We start from the raw sequence: 13,800 nt of genomic DNA on the forward strand, positions 1-13,800 counted from the left end.
TACGGATGAGAGGAGCAGCCGTCAGAGGAGTCCTACGTCTGAGGAGGCATAGGGGATTTGGCTTTTACAGGATGGGGGCTGGCCGGTTAGCTCTCATGGTTAGAGCGTGGTGCTGATAACACCAAGGTCACGGGTTCAGATCCCGTACCGGCCAGCCCCCCAAAAAGAAGATGGGAGCGCCGCACGTACCCGTGGAGCACACCGCAATAGCAAAGGTGAAGCAGCGGTTTCACCACGAATGCCAGCAAGAGGTCCAGTTTGGAGTGGCTGCCACTGCGCGGGCGAGAACCTTAGTTACTGAGTTCTGAGCTTCGACCTCATCCCGTGGGTACTGGCGAACCACGGGGCGCGCGGGGGGAGGGGGGGTGTCCCAATAAGGTCCAGTCGAACCAGATCTTGTACACAGCTCACTCTGGCCGCAGCGGAGGAGAGAAAGGTAGAGGAAATCGGGCCGCAGCCGCTGGTGACTCCTGCCTGGCCTCGGTGGCCAGGGACATGTCCACGGAGCCTAGTACTGTGCCCGGCATATAATAGGCGCTCAAATATTTGTTAAATTAGTGAACCAGAGAAATGGCAGTGGGAATGGAAAAAAAGGGGATTAAATTGGGTGATAACGGCAGGTAGATTCGGTAAAAAGTTGGTGACTGTTTGAACAGAGAAGCAGGGCATTCCGAGTCTAGGATGACTCCCAGGTTTCAGATCAGTTTGGACATGCTGAATTTGAGGCGCCAGTGAGACCGCGCAGGTTGAGGGTGGCCATCAGGCAGTTGCAAAGGAGTCTGGAGCCAGAGCACTCCCTGAGACCACAAGGGGGCAGCAAACACTTGGTGGAGTGCAGTGCCAATCTCAGGTTATCACAGCTTTCTCTTCACGCTTCCCCGCTCCTCCTTCCAAACCTCCCTCCCCAGAACCTAAAACTTTCTGCATCCAAATCTCTTGGGCTTCCCTTCTCCGCCAATGGCACCACGTGGGCTCCCAAGAGAGAAACTTCAAGACACCTCTTTGCCTCTGAGCATGCTGCTCTCTTGGCTCTGAAAGTCCCTGCATATTACCCAAGGCTGCCTCCCCATCAGTCCTTTTTCTTTCTGTGCCAGAAAGGACCCTATGCCAAACTGGTGGGACTGCTCTTTTCCTTGACTGTCTCCCTCGCTAGCCTGTGCAGGGCTGGGATTAGGTGAATACTACATGAGTCCTCCCCACCTGGCATGGCATTTCACATATAGAGGGTATTTGACATAGCCTAATGTATCACTCACATCAATCAAATGACAGCCTTTTAGGGGATCTCAACCCTTGGCTTGGTGTTGTCAGCACCACACTCAGCCAGTGAGGCAACCGGCCATCCCTATATAGGATCCAAACCCTTGGCCTTGGTGTTATCAGCACCGCACTCTCCCGAGTGAGCCACGGGCCAGCCCTAAATGACAGCCTAAGAGCTCTACTCCCAGAAAGCAAGACCAGGATGAGTATAGATCCCAGTCCAAGCACTAGGCAGGGTGACAGTTCTGCTCCCCACCACCCCCATCCTCACCACCAACCCCATCCTGGACTAGGAAGCCAGCACATTTCTCCAGTGAGCTCTAGAATTTATTGTCATGGAATAAGAACACTGATGGGGGGTGGGGGTGGGGTGTAAACTGAAAATCTCAGGTAACCCAACCTCTGACCTCAGAGCCCCACCTGAGTGCAGAGATGTAGGCCTGGAATCCAATAAATACAGAGTTGCCTCTGCCTTGTTACAAAGGCAGGTTGGCACAGAGCCCTGGCACCTGGCGGCCCTGGTCTGCCCTGGGATGTGAAGCAGCTGTCACTCCTCTGCTGGCTTCACTTGCTTGGCGGCCTCTAGCTGGCAAAGTAGCTCATCCCACTGCACAAATTGCTTGGAGAGAAGCATTGTCTGTTCTCAGGTCAAGGTGAGAACAGGAGTCTTAGTGAGGGAGTAGAGAGATTTTGCATCTACCAAAAGGGGTGGGGGTGGGGGAGCAGGGGAATAGATAGGTTGGTTGGGATGGAATGAGAGCTAGAGGTGGAACAAAAGGACAGGGCTTAGAGACAGCACGTATTAGGCACCTGGCTGAGCAGAAAGGATACAGTTTTGTTGTATTCTTCCAGGAGAGCCTTGGACTCCTCAGTGATTTCCACACACTGGTCCTATAGGGCCAAAGTGTGGCAGAGAAAGGAGTTGGGCAAAACCCCCTATCTCCCCTTCATGCCTCATCAGGGACCCTAATTCCCTATAGAGCCTAGAAAAGGTGATGCTTAACTCCAGAGCCAAAGGAGCAAATTGTTAAGGGGGCACTTTCAGGCTCCAGGATGGGTGCCTTAACTGATGGGTGCCCAAAGACTAATGGAAGGGGTAGTAAACACATTAAGTAAACATTCTCCCTAGTATATGTCTCTTCCTCTTCTGTCCCTATTTCTGAACCCTCTTTGAACTTTACACTAGGGCCTGGGAATAGTGAAAAAAAGAGCTCCACTACCCATAGTTAAGGACATACCATTCCCAGGAGTTCTTGGGTACCTTCCAACTTTAACCTTTTGGTGCCTCAGAAGAGCCCTACTCTGGGAGACAGGAGACCTGGATGTGGCCCTAGGCAAGTCCCTTCCCCTCTCTAGGCCATACAGAAGATAAAGGATAAACCTCCAAGTTTCCTCTGAGCTGACATTAGAAGGGCCACAGGCTGCTTCCCTAGATGGCAGGAGTGGGGACAAGGTGCCTTATCACCTCCACCTTCCCTTCCAGTCCTCTCCCCTCCCATACCTGCTGCTGGATGTGGATCTGAGCCAAGCGCTGCAGGCGGGCGGCATGCTCAGGAACAGCTGTAAAACACAATGCACACTGCCTGATGAGGCTAGTACCCTCCCCCGGGACTGCTCAATAGTCTATTAGGTCTTCAGCAGGATTAGAGTATTGAGTGGAAAAACTAAACAAACACAAGGCTTCATCGACCACTGCAGCTGGAAGTGGTGGTGGGGCTTCCTGCCCACCCCAATCTTACTCCAGGTCCCATGGGGAGGGGAGGATACAGGTTCTCGAGGAGAAGACAAAGCCTTGGGGTCCCCAGTGTCATCCCCTAGCCTGACCCCAGTGCTATAAGCAGGGCCAGGTAAAGAGAGCTTTGCCTATCATGGGATCTGTCCCTTTGCTCTCAGCCCAGCAAGGCCACATCTACTTGGCCTAGGGAACAGGGAGACTGCAGGTGGGCTAAGGATGAATGCCAGGTCCCTAAGCTGGAATCCAACACCCAGAGCCTCTGCCACCATGCTGGGCCCACGGTTTAATGCTGTCAGATACTCAGCGGGTAGCTGATCAGGGGCAGAGATGGGGAGCTGGGAAAAATGCCTCTAGAGACAGACAAGATGGATATCTGGATTCAATTAAAGCCACTGTCTGCTTGTCAAAGCTCAGTCCCAGGGACTGTTTTCAGTAGTGCAGCAGGAAGAATTCGTGTACCTGGCAGGGACTCTGGCAGTAAAATCTGCGCTCTGCAGCACCCCAAAGGAGAGATGCTGAGGGACAGGGAAGAAGGCAGTTGGAATCCCCAGAGGTGGGGACTGCTACAGCTTATGCTAGTGTCCCTATGCCCAAATTGCCTGAGGTCCTAAAACTGGGCCCTCTGCCCTGGTAATTTTAATCCCAAAAGAGGTGGCAGTTACCCCCAGGGTGAGGATAAAGACAAGGAGCAGATCCAGCCTGAGCCCAGGGAACTTGAGGCACAGGGTAGTCTTGCCCATCCACCCACCTCCCCAAGCAGAGTAGTAGAGCCACAGCCCCAGAGAGGTACCTTTGATGTGTGTACTGTCCAGCATGGGCACCAAGGCATCTACCTGTTCCAGGAGTGCAACCTGGGAGAGGATAAACTGCTCCTCTGAAGCATAAACAGACAAGACAGTGGTAGTGAAGCAAGCCTGGGTACTGCTACTCCCATGCAAGGGGCTGAGGACCTGACAGGGGAGATGGCCGGGTCCTGGGCAGCTCTGGGCAGCAAGTCTGACCACTGCCCCCTTCTCCAAGTTCACATTCCCTATCCTATCCCCACCTCTCCTGGATGCCTTTGGTCTGACCCATCCTGAGCCCAAGGAGCCTCTCAATTTCTCTCAATCCCACCTTTCTCTAAGTTTTAACTCCAAGGCCTCTTCTTCTAGCCTTGTATCAACATACTCAGTGAGTGCCTCCTAGGCCACGGGAGACACACTACTTCAGATGTGGGTCCCCATACTCAAGGGTCCCCAGAAAGGTCAGAAACAGGAGACACATAGCAGACCATATCAGGCAGGTTTTGCTCAGTGGCTGTCAGAGGCACAGACAATTACAAGTGGCAGCAGAGCTGAGACAGTAATGGTTGAGTCCAGTGAGGAGCATAATCTGGCTGGGCTCTGTATGCACAGGGGATTTAAATGCACTGAAATCTATAGAGTGGTAACGGCATTCAAGAGGGAGGACTGTTATGTGCAAATGCTTGGAGGCAGGAATGCTTGTCAATTAGTAGAGGAAAAAGAATTTTATTGTCTGAACTGAAACAGGGAGAACACAGGAAACAGAGCTGGATGGGAAGGTAGGCCTGGCAGACTGGAAGGTTTGGAATGGCAGGCCAAGGAATTAGGACTCTATCCGAGAAAGGAAAGGAGACACTGAGGTTCCAAAGTAAGCAAAGTAGCATGTTGGAAATGTGTTTTTGAAGATGAAACTAGACCACCTGCGGGAAGGGAATGATTAGGGTCAAGAAGATGATTTAGGAGACTGTGCAACTGTTCAGGTGTGAGTGGATGCACACTGCCTGAGGCAGAGCCATGGGGAGGGATGGACAGGCTGGGCTCAAAGGGCCAGTGCAGGGGAAGACCTCTTGAACTTGGTGCCTAAGTCATGGCAATTGATCAGGAGCCCTCTGGGAGCTCTTACAGTCCCTTCAGCAGGAGCTGCCCCTCCTCACCCAGTCCTCTGTGCTGTGCTGCACTGAGCAGTCTCCTGGGAAACTGATCTCCCAGCTAGGTTACAAGCTCGGGTTCCTGAACAAGCAGAAACCCTGTGTCCTCTAGCTCTGGCTGTGCCCAGGAGGGCAGAGACTTTCTGGTTCACCACTGTACACCTCACACCTAGGATAGAGCCTGGATCATAGTAGATGATCATTGAACATCTTTTGGATGAATAAAAAGAAAACGCTAGCTTGTGCTTAGAAAACCCTAGCTTGTGGAGTGGCTGACTGACTGGTGCTCAGAAAACCCTAGATTGTGGAGTAGATGACGGACTGATTAGCAGACATTGCCAAGGCAACAGTTTCTGCCCAGAACTCTGAAATCCCAGACCTTTTTAACATGAAAGGAAGATGTTGAAACTCACAGCAATAACTCTCCTTTCCCAAATGGCAATGCTCTCTGCCCCCACCCTTTCCTAGAAGCTCCTCTGTCCAGTAAGCAGAAGTGAGAAAGGTTCTGAAGGAAATCCTAGCGCAGGCCATTGATAGAACTTTGGAGTAGCTACCACTGTGGCTGGCACCATGGCCTGCAGCTGGCTCAGAGGTATACCACACCCAGTGACTACTAGAAGACCCACAGGACCACCTTGGGCCTCAGCCCAGAGCCAGGCCAGCATTCCAGAAAGCAGCTCCCAGGGGGCTGTATCCATGAGAAGACTAGATGAGGAAGCCATCTCTGTGCCCACTTTCTCCCACAACCCGCACCCTCAGATGCATGTGCACACATAATCCAGCATTACCTGCTAAGATGAACTGCAGCTTAGAGGCATCAGGTATAGCAATGCGGTCAATGTACTCAGGATCCAGATATTTGATCAGGTCTTCAACTAGAAAAGTAGCAAGATGGAAAATGGAACTAATAGGGTTGGAGAAGAGCTCTATCTTATGAAGGATGTTTGGGGAGTAGTCAGTCTTGGGGAGAGCCTTGAATTAGGGGCTGACACCCACAGTACCCCATCAGCAGACCTCTACCAAGCTCCCTATCCCCATTTCCCTGTCTCTTCACTCTCATCATCTACTGACCGACCACAAGCTTCAGAGCTATAAACAATTGCCACCACCACCACTCTGGGGTTCTCAACATTCCCACTGACCTATCCTCACCAAGGGTAGAAGGCCTTTTCCCCCAATCAATGCCACCATGACAAACCAGAGCTTTGTCTGATTTCTAGTTAACTGAGCAGGTTACTAACTCTGACATAACCAAAAAGGTTTGGCTGAACCAAGGCTGCAGCTCTCAATGCCTAATTTCTTTCCTGTCTCTTAACCTTGCCTGAGAAAATCCCATACCCTTTTTTTAAAAAAAAGATGACTGGTAAGGGGATCTTAACCCTTGACTTGGTATTGTCAGCACCATGCTCTCCCAAGTGAGCTAACTGGCCATCCCTATACAGGGATCCGAACCCTTAGCCTTGGTGTTATTAGCACCACACTCTCCCAAGTGAGCCACAGGCCGGCCCCTCCCATATCCTTTTTACCCTCCTTCACCAAGGGGAGCTTTCAGGCAGAGCTCTCATCCCATAATTTAGGACACTGTCATTGGCTTGGGGTTTATCCGCAAGGTCGAAAAGCATACCCCAATTCACTACTTCAGCAGGGAAACATCACGTTCTATCACCAAAGGACTAAACCAGTGATCTATTGGGCTGAAGGGCCAGGGCCAGGTCCCACGAAGCACAGGCATGGGAAGTCAGGCAGGCAGGCACACCATGAAAGCACTTACTCTTTTTGTAAATTCACTACTTCAGCAGGGAAACATCACGTTCTATCACCAAAGGACTAAACCAGTGATCTATTGGGCTGAAGGGCCAGGGCCAGGTCCCATGAAGCACAGGCATGGGAAGTCAGGCAGGCAGGCACACCATGAAAGCACTTACTCTTTTTGTACAGAATCTTAACCCTCTCCCTCTTGCTGGCGATGTTCCCCAAAGCCACCTGCACCTTGACCAGGCCATCAGCTACCTGTGAGGAGAGTGGAGGTTAATTCTAAGACACAGCATCTGGCTCAAGGCTTGGATGAAGTAAATAACCCTTATTCCCCCAGACTCCCAAACCTGAGTCCCAGTAGGCTAGGTTATTCCCCTTGTCTTGTATTAAAGGAGATGCAGCCCCACCTTCATGGAATGCTTAATATGAAGAGAGAGAGAGAGTCACGTACTCCTTGGAGAACTTCAAATCTGATTGGGGAGGTAATGAACTATTTTAGAGTTTAGGGGCACCAGCATATATATTCTCTGGTTCCTCAGCCCTGGATACAGGCATGAGAAATGCAAGCATTCTTATCCAGGCCTTATTACCTCCTGACTAGATGATTGTACCGGCCTCTAGAATGGCTGGCCTACCTCTAGCCCTGCCCCCTCTACATCAGCTCTAGTGTAGGAAATGTAAGAGTCTAGGATGACCTCTAGGATCCCAATGACATGCAATTGCTATATTAGGGAATACAAAAGAGAATCATGTTAGAGGAGAGGAAGAGTAGTTAAAGAGCATATGGATTTAGTTTAAGATGCCTGTTCGATATCCAAGTGGAAAAGTCCAGTACCCAACTAGACATACAAGTCTGGTTCTTAGAACAGAAATCTGGACCAAAGATATACATTTGAAACATAACGATATGTAAACGATAACTTAAACTATGGAAGTTAATGAACTTACTTAGGGTTTAAGGGTAGAAGATACGGAATCCCAATATGAAAGGGTCAAATAGAGGAGGAGGCTAAGAAAGTGAATGAGCTCACCCAGACTTTAGGGTTGAGGGTGAGGAATACCAATAGTCAAGGGGCAAATATATGGAGAGGCAAATAAGACTGAGAAGCAGCAGCCAGAGAGGTACAAGGAAAACCAGGAGGTTTAGCGTCATAGATGCCGAAGGGAGAACAAGTTTGAGAAGTTCTCAAATGGGAGAACAATCTGCTAGTGATAACTAATTCCACAAGAGGTGTACAAACAGACATCATTACCTCTGATGCACTTAGCTTCAGGATATGCCTGACACTCAACCAGAAGTTCTTCAGTAAAAGGTCTTCCATAGTAAAAAGGGGATGGGAGGGCACCTGAGCCTCATAGTTGTCAAAATTCAGTCACTGGTGTGAAGAAGTGCGGGTCCCCATCTCAACACCCGGTATCCAATCCCTTCCCTTCCTAATCCTGGCTCTCTCAGACCTCCCCTCTCGCTCCCTGGAGCCTTCTTTATCCGCTTCTGCTCTGCCTCCTCTGGGGTCCCATGGACCTCTCCCAGCGCAATTCATTTAGCAATTAATTACGCAGAGCTCCACGACGGCACTTCCATTGTGGACTTCAGCTCTTATTGAAACTCATTAAGTCAGCTTCTCGAGTGTGTCAGGTCTCCCTAACTAGCCCGTGAGGGCAGGGGAGGAGACTCAGATACGTTGGCACCGAGCCCATCTAAAGCAGGCCTAACCCACTCGCAGGGCCCCCACGGTAATGCATTCCAAGGGTCCAACCTGCTCCGGGAGGTCCCGGATCTTTATTTCAAAGGCCAGGCTGCGGACGACAGGACTGGAGCGGTTGCATCCATTCTGAGGGATAATCTAGTGGGATGCTCTGCCCCAGAAAAGGACCACCGGACTAGACCTCTCACCTTTCGCGAGCCGCGCGCCCCGCCCGGCCCGTACACCCAGCGCTCCAGCTCCTCCACTCGGGCCTGTAGCCGCTGCACGTCAGTCAGAGCCGCCATCGCTACTGCAGACCCGCCTCAGCCGGGAACAGCCAGAGGGCGGGACGTCCGTCCAAACAGAAAGGCGGGCCAATCGGAGTGCACGGGGCGTCCCTAATGCAGGAAGTGACGCCACGACTCACGCTTTCAGTGCCGGAAGTGACCGCGAGGGGCTGGCGAAAGGTTTCGAAAGCTGTCTTGGTTACTTAGGCAACGGCTATCTATCCCAACCCTACCCTGGCTTCCAGCGCCTAGTTGTCAGGACAACCTTTGCCTTTTCAGTACCAAAGAGGTTTCCCCACCTCATTTCCTGAGGCTGCACCTTTAAATACACCTGCTATTCCAGGACAGGTTCATTCCTATAGATAAATCAGTAGGACGCTCAGTGAGTTGCCATAATCTTCTGGAGTTTAGGGGCACCGCATATATATTCTCTGGTTCCTCAGCCCTGGATACAGGCATGAGAAATGCAAGCATTCTTATCCAGGCCTTATTACCTCCTGACTAGATGATTGAACCTAGATCTTCTAAGGTTCAAAGGATTAAGTGACTTGTCCAAGGCCATCCAGAACTATAGTGACAGAATTGGGACTTGAACTCAGGCAGTCAGATTCAAGAGAGGGAGCTCTTCTATTCTCATGGAGCCTCGCTATTCTGCCTCCTCCTCTGAGAGGCCCTGGCCCAAGGCATGCTATGTACCACACCATTCCTCCCCACCTCCCAGACCCAAACAAGAAGAAGAGTCACTGGAGAGGGAGGGACTGCAGTTTTATTGTCCAAATATGACGTGAGGGATGTCTCCACAACACCCCAACCCAACTCTTCACCTGGCTCCTGAAGAGTAGCAGGGCTGACTCAAAGAGGTGGGGCCCTAGAGATGACACTGACATAGTGGACACATGAGGGGACGACGAGGATTACTGGGTGAAGAATCCTTTGGTAGATGCTGCTAGAATTGGCAAAGGGGGACATGCCCTCCTTTTTACATTGAGGTAGATGTAACATCAAAAGAAAACCCTTTGGCTTCAAGTCCACGTGGCACGGGAGTGGTGGTGGTGGTGTGGTCAACTCCCAAGGCTGGGTCCCAGAATAGGCACCCCGGAAGAATCAAGGTGCGGGGGGTCTCCTTCACCCCTCACCAATGGGGTAAGGACTCATAGTTCCAAGTAGGATCTCTCAGGGCAAGTTGCTGGAAGGGGGCCCTGTAGAGGGTGGGGGTGCAGGGTTGGTTGGGCCCTGGGCAGCTGGCACAGGCTGGCGGCGGGCAAAGAGGACGCCTAGCAAAGGGGTGAGGAGATGGTAGAGAGCAAACACACGCAGGAGGGAGTAGGACATGGAAACAGAAGAGGGGAACAAAAGTAAGTGTCTTGATTGTTAGAACACCACACACATACCCCTGCCACAAACCAATGAGGACAAGCCCACTGGGTCGGTGAGAAACTCTTATGCCAATGTAAATACACTCAAACAGGTCAATAATATTTACACTGATACATAGGCCCATGACAAGGCAGACACCCCATGGTACCCATGCCAGAGAGGTCATGCCTTGGACCCCATGCCATGTAGACACTCCCTTTAACCCTTGCCAGTATAGCAATCCTCTGAATCCCATGTCACCCATGCAAGTTTAGATATCCCTGCACCTCATGCTAGTAGAGAAGGTCTAAAATCCCCATGCCAGTCTAAATACTCTTGACCTCATGCCAGTGCAGACAGCCTACAGTACCCATACCAGTGTAGACTACCCCGTTGATCTCTAGGGCCATGTTGATTTCTAAAATCCCCATGCCAGTCTAAATACTCTTGACCTCATGCCAGTGTAGACAGCCTACAGTACCCATACCAGTGTAGACTACCCCGTTGATCTCTAGGGCCATGTTGATACTGCTGATGCCACTGCCTGCCAGATTGAGAGGCCCATCCAGCCGCTCTTCTGTCCAGGAGGTGGGGCAAAAGAGTCATGTTTTGGGGAATCAGACTTCAGACTTAGAAGTGCCCCCCATCCCTGTAGACAGCCCCCATACCACTCCAGTTCCACACCTGTAATCACGATGTTGTTTATAGAGGGATCTCTGTACCCCACCTCCAACATCCATCAGCTGATGGGTCTATCCTCCCTCAGCATACAGTCCCAAAGCCCCATCACCAACAAGTCTCTCCTCACCCCTCAGGGGAACCTTCCCACGGGGCAGAAAACCGAGGGGGGCGCTGGGTCGAGGTGGGTTCATAGGCCCCATCAACACAGCCCTCTTCTCTGGTGGCTCCTCTGGTGCCAACTTCTCTCGTGCGGGTCCCAAGGCCAGGCCCACAGGCACTGCCAGGCGAGGGGTTGGAGTTCCACTCTCCTCTGGAAGAATAGGTTTTTCAGCTCCCCTGTTTGTCTCTGCATTTGGTTCTCCCCCAGGCCTGGGACCAAGAGAGGTCACCCAAGCTCACGCACCAATCTCTTATCCCTCACTTAATCTCTCTTCCTATCAGAGCCTTAGCCTGGGGGTTGCCTTACAGCCCAAAGGGCCAATATATGTCTAGGTTGGTCCAAGAGAGTTTGAGGGATTTTCTTGTTCTTGGTTGTTAAATACTCCAGGTCCCAGGAGGCACAAACCACATGCAAACAGGAGCCCTGGGTGGACAGGTGTGAAATGGAGCTGCTGTGGATAAAGAATATTTTCCTGGGCTTCAGCTCATCACCGCAGTCACCAGTACCCTAGACCACTCAAGGTTTTATTGACCCCAAACATCAGGACCCTAAACCTTAGCGACTCCCAAACCTCAGAGCCCGGTCAGACCTTACTGCTCCCATACCTCAATGCTTCCCAGACTTCAGAGTCCCCACATGTTAATGTTTCCTATATCTCAGATCCCGCCTAGACCTCAGAAACACCCAAACCTCCGCCCCTCGCCCTTCTCACCTTTCTTGATAGGGCTCGGGCTCAGGTGGGCGCACGCGTGCGCCGGCAGGCCGGAGGCGGAGCCCTGGGCGGGGTCGAGCGGGGACGCGGGCGGGGCGAGGCCAGGTCCAGAGGGGTGGCCCTGAGCGCCCCGAGGGGGCGGCCCCGCCAAGCCGAAGAGCGGGGCGGCGGTGTAAGCCTGGCGACGGCCCTCGCGCCGATTGCTGTCTATGGCGGCCTGGAGCTCCCCCGGCGAGCTGAGCGCCCGCGTCTCGCACTCGTACGGGTACAGGTACTTCATGTACCTAGAGGCGGAAGTGGGTGGGAAGTGGGTGGGGTGGGGCTGGGGGTGGGAGTGGGAGGCTGGGGCCAGCCGGTCGTGTCCCACACGCCGGCCCCCTCCCCGCCCCCTCCCCGCCCCGCGCGCCCCTTCCGCTCCGCTCACTCCCCTGGCCTCACTGGGTGCGGAGAGTGAAGGCGGCCGAAGTGATGGTAGTGGGCAGGCTGAGGCCCCGCGTGACCTCCCGCCACACTTTGCGGTTGATGACTTCCACCAGGCCGCCCTTGGCCGTCACCAGGCGAAACAGCGCATACAGGTCCAGCACCTGCTTCGCCATGATGGGCACGCGGTTCACTGGCGTCCCTGGTGGGGAGTGGGCAGCGAGTCAGGACACTGAGACTAAAACCCTCTCTGCGGGCATCCCCGGGGACCGAGGGCGTTGGAGGCCTATGGGAGGGCTGCGTACAGGGCAGGGCCCCAGAGGAGGGAGGGAGAGAAGGAGGGATGGGACGTGGGATTACAGGCAGAACCCCCAGGGCCTCCATTTTAGTAGGAGAGACAGGAAGCTAGACCAGGAGTTGGCAAACTTCTGTAAAAGGCCAGATGGTAAATATTTTAGGCTCTGCGGGCGAAACGATCTCTGCGGCAACTATTAACTCTGCCTGCCATCGTAGCCTGAAAGCAGCCATAGAAGATAGAGGAATGGGCATGGCTGTGTACCAACAAAACTTTATTTACAGACTCTGAAATACGATTTCCACACGTCTGAAATTGGTATTCGTCTTTTAATGTTTTCCAACTATTTAAACATGTAAAAGCCATTCTCGTCTCGCAGGCGGCTGGATTTGGCCCACAAGCTTTAGTTTGCTGACCCCTGGAGTAGACCATAGGAAGGACTTCTGGACAGTGCTACGGAGCCGGGCTCCCCTAAGCAGCAGCCCCCAGTGGCTGCCCGAGGTCGGGAGACGGCGGGTGGGAGAGGAATTAGCCCCCGCCTCGGCCCGCCGGCTCCGCAGCCCGCGCCCCCCCCCCCCGCCGTCTCCCGACCTCGGGCAGCCCCCGGGGGCTGCCCGAGGTCGGGAGACGGCGGGGGGGAGAGGAATTAGCCCCCGCCTCGGCCCGCCGGCTCCGCAGCCCGCGCCGCCTACGCTGGCCAGTCCTGACAAAAGGGCCTGTCTGCGCTGAGCGATGGGCCCCAGTTAATTCCTTACCGATCCCGTCCCCTTCCGCTGCCGCCTTTGGACCCGAACAATTAGCTGCGGCCTGATTAATGGGGGGAAATTATCGGCCCTGCGGGACCCCCTCCCCCAGCAGCGGGAGCGGAGGGAGGCACAAGTGGGGGGAGGAAGGGGACAGGTAATGCTGGGATCTGTTCAGACACCCCCAACCCCCAGTGGAGGGAGGCAGAAAGGGAACACTGAAACCAGAATGACTGGGCCTCCCTGGGGAGCGAGAGGACCTGGAGCCCACTGAAGGTCCTGAGGAAGGAAGGGACCCCAGAGGGGTGCTGGGTCGGGGGTGGGGGCCGGGGGACTTGGGCCAGCAGCTGCACTAAGGAAGAGGGGGTAGTGCAGCTAGTTAATTAGCAGCTTATCAGGCTGCGCTCTGAGTGAGTTAATTAGCTTTGTAGAGAGAGATAATGAGTCAGTGTTAGGTCCCATGAATCTGGGGAGAAGCCGAAATGATGGACTGCCGCCCACCCTCATGCCCTCCTGGACCCTTCCTGCATTCTCTTCCAGCTCTGAGATTCCTGGAAAGGAATTTCTCCTCCACCACAGCCCCAATTTACATGGTCCCCAGCCTACCCTTTGGGAAGTCCTCCCTTCAGTCTAATCGCAGTCCTTCCTGCTGTAGAGCACATAGAGTGTCCCCTGCCTGAAGCAAGGGGAAACTGAGGACAGACAGGCTGGTGGAAGGGCCCTCAATAGAGAACCAAGACATTCCCAGCCCTCCAGTCCCAGGACCCTCACATCCCAAGCC

At 53.3% G+C, this 13,800-nt stretch overlaps 2 protein-coding genes and 1 non-coding gene across 4 annotated transcripts in view; 1 reads left to right on the forward strand and 2 right to left on the reverse strand.

The window, feature by feature from the left end:
• Positions 1-80: 80 nt before the first annotated feature.
• TRNAI-GAU lies at positions 81-154 on the forward strand. Its single transcript has one exon. It is a non-coding gene; the product is annotated as a tRNA-Ile (tRNA).
• Positions 155-1,569: 1,415 nt separating this feature from the next.
• Positions 1,570-8,727, reverse strand: DCTN3 (dynactin 3 (p22)). The gene is made up of 7 exons (XM_008590312.1): positions 8,575-8,727; positions 6,851-6,935; positions 5,714-5,800; positions 3,786-3,869; positions 2,762-2,820; positions 2,092-2,151; positions 1,570-1,897 (listed from the first exon to the last, which is right to left on the reverse strand). The coding sequence occupies exons 1-7, from the start codon at positions 8,668-8,670 to the stop codon at positions 1,808-1,810; spliced, it is 561 nt and encodes a 186-aa protein (XP_008588534.1). The 5' UTR covers positions 8,671-8,727; the 3' UTR covers positions 1,570-1,807.
• Positions 8,728-9,400: 673 nt separating this feature from the next.
• Positions 9,401-13,800, reverse strand: part of ARID3C (AT rich interactive domain 3C (BRIGHT-like)) — a 9,671-nt gene continuing 5,271 nt past the window's right edge. Inside the window, exons 4-7 of one of the 2 annotated variants that reach the window (XM_008590313.1) lie at positions 11,562-11,845; positions 10,817-10,999; positions 10,496-10,585; positions 9,401-9,926 (exon numbers count right to left, since the gene is read on the reverse strand). In XM_008590313.1, coding sequence (XP_008588535.1) covers positions 9,826-9,926; positions 10,496-10,585; positions 10,817-10,999; positions 11,562-11,845 — 658 coding nt within the window. In that variant the 3' untranslated portion in view covers positions 9,401-9,825. The remainder of the gene's footprint in view (positions 9,927-10,495; positions 10,586-10,816; positions 11,000-11,561; positions 11,846-13,800) is intronic. The other variant, XM_008590314.1, reaches the window with a different exon arrangement.

Source organism: Galeopterus variegatus, unplaced genomic scaffold (assembly GCF_000696425.1).
Source record: "Galeopterus variegatus unplaced genomic scaffold, G_variegatus-3.0.2 Scaffold5987, whole genome shotgun sequence".
Classification (NCBI taxonomy): domain Eukaryota; kingdom Metazoa; phylum Chordata; class Mammalia; order Dermoptera; family Cynocephalidae; genus Galeopterus; species Galeopterus variegatus.

Excerpts from the sequence above, each read along its gene's own strand:
- DCTN3 (XM_008590312.1), bottom strand. The coding sequence starts at position 8,670 with ATGGCGGCTCTGACTGACGTGCAGCGGCTACAGGCCCGAGTGGAGGAG. Across the intron at positions 6,936-8,574 it reads GGGCGCGCGGCTCGCGAAAG|GTAGCTGATGGCCTGGTCAA; the intron begins GTGAGAGGTCTA and ends CTCTCCTCACAG. Across the intron at positions 2,152-2,761 it reads AGATCCACATCCAGCAGCAG|GACCAGTGTGTGGAAATCAC; the intron begins GTATGGGAGGGG and ends TTGGCCCTATAG.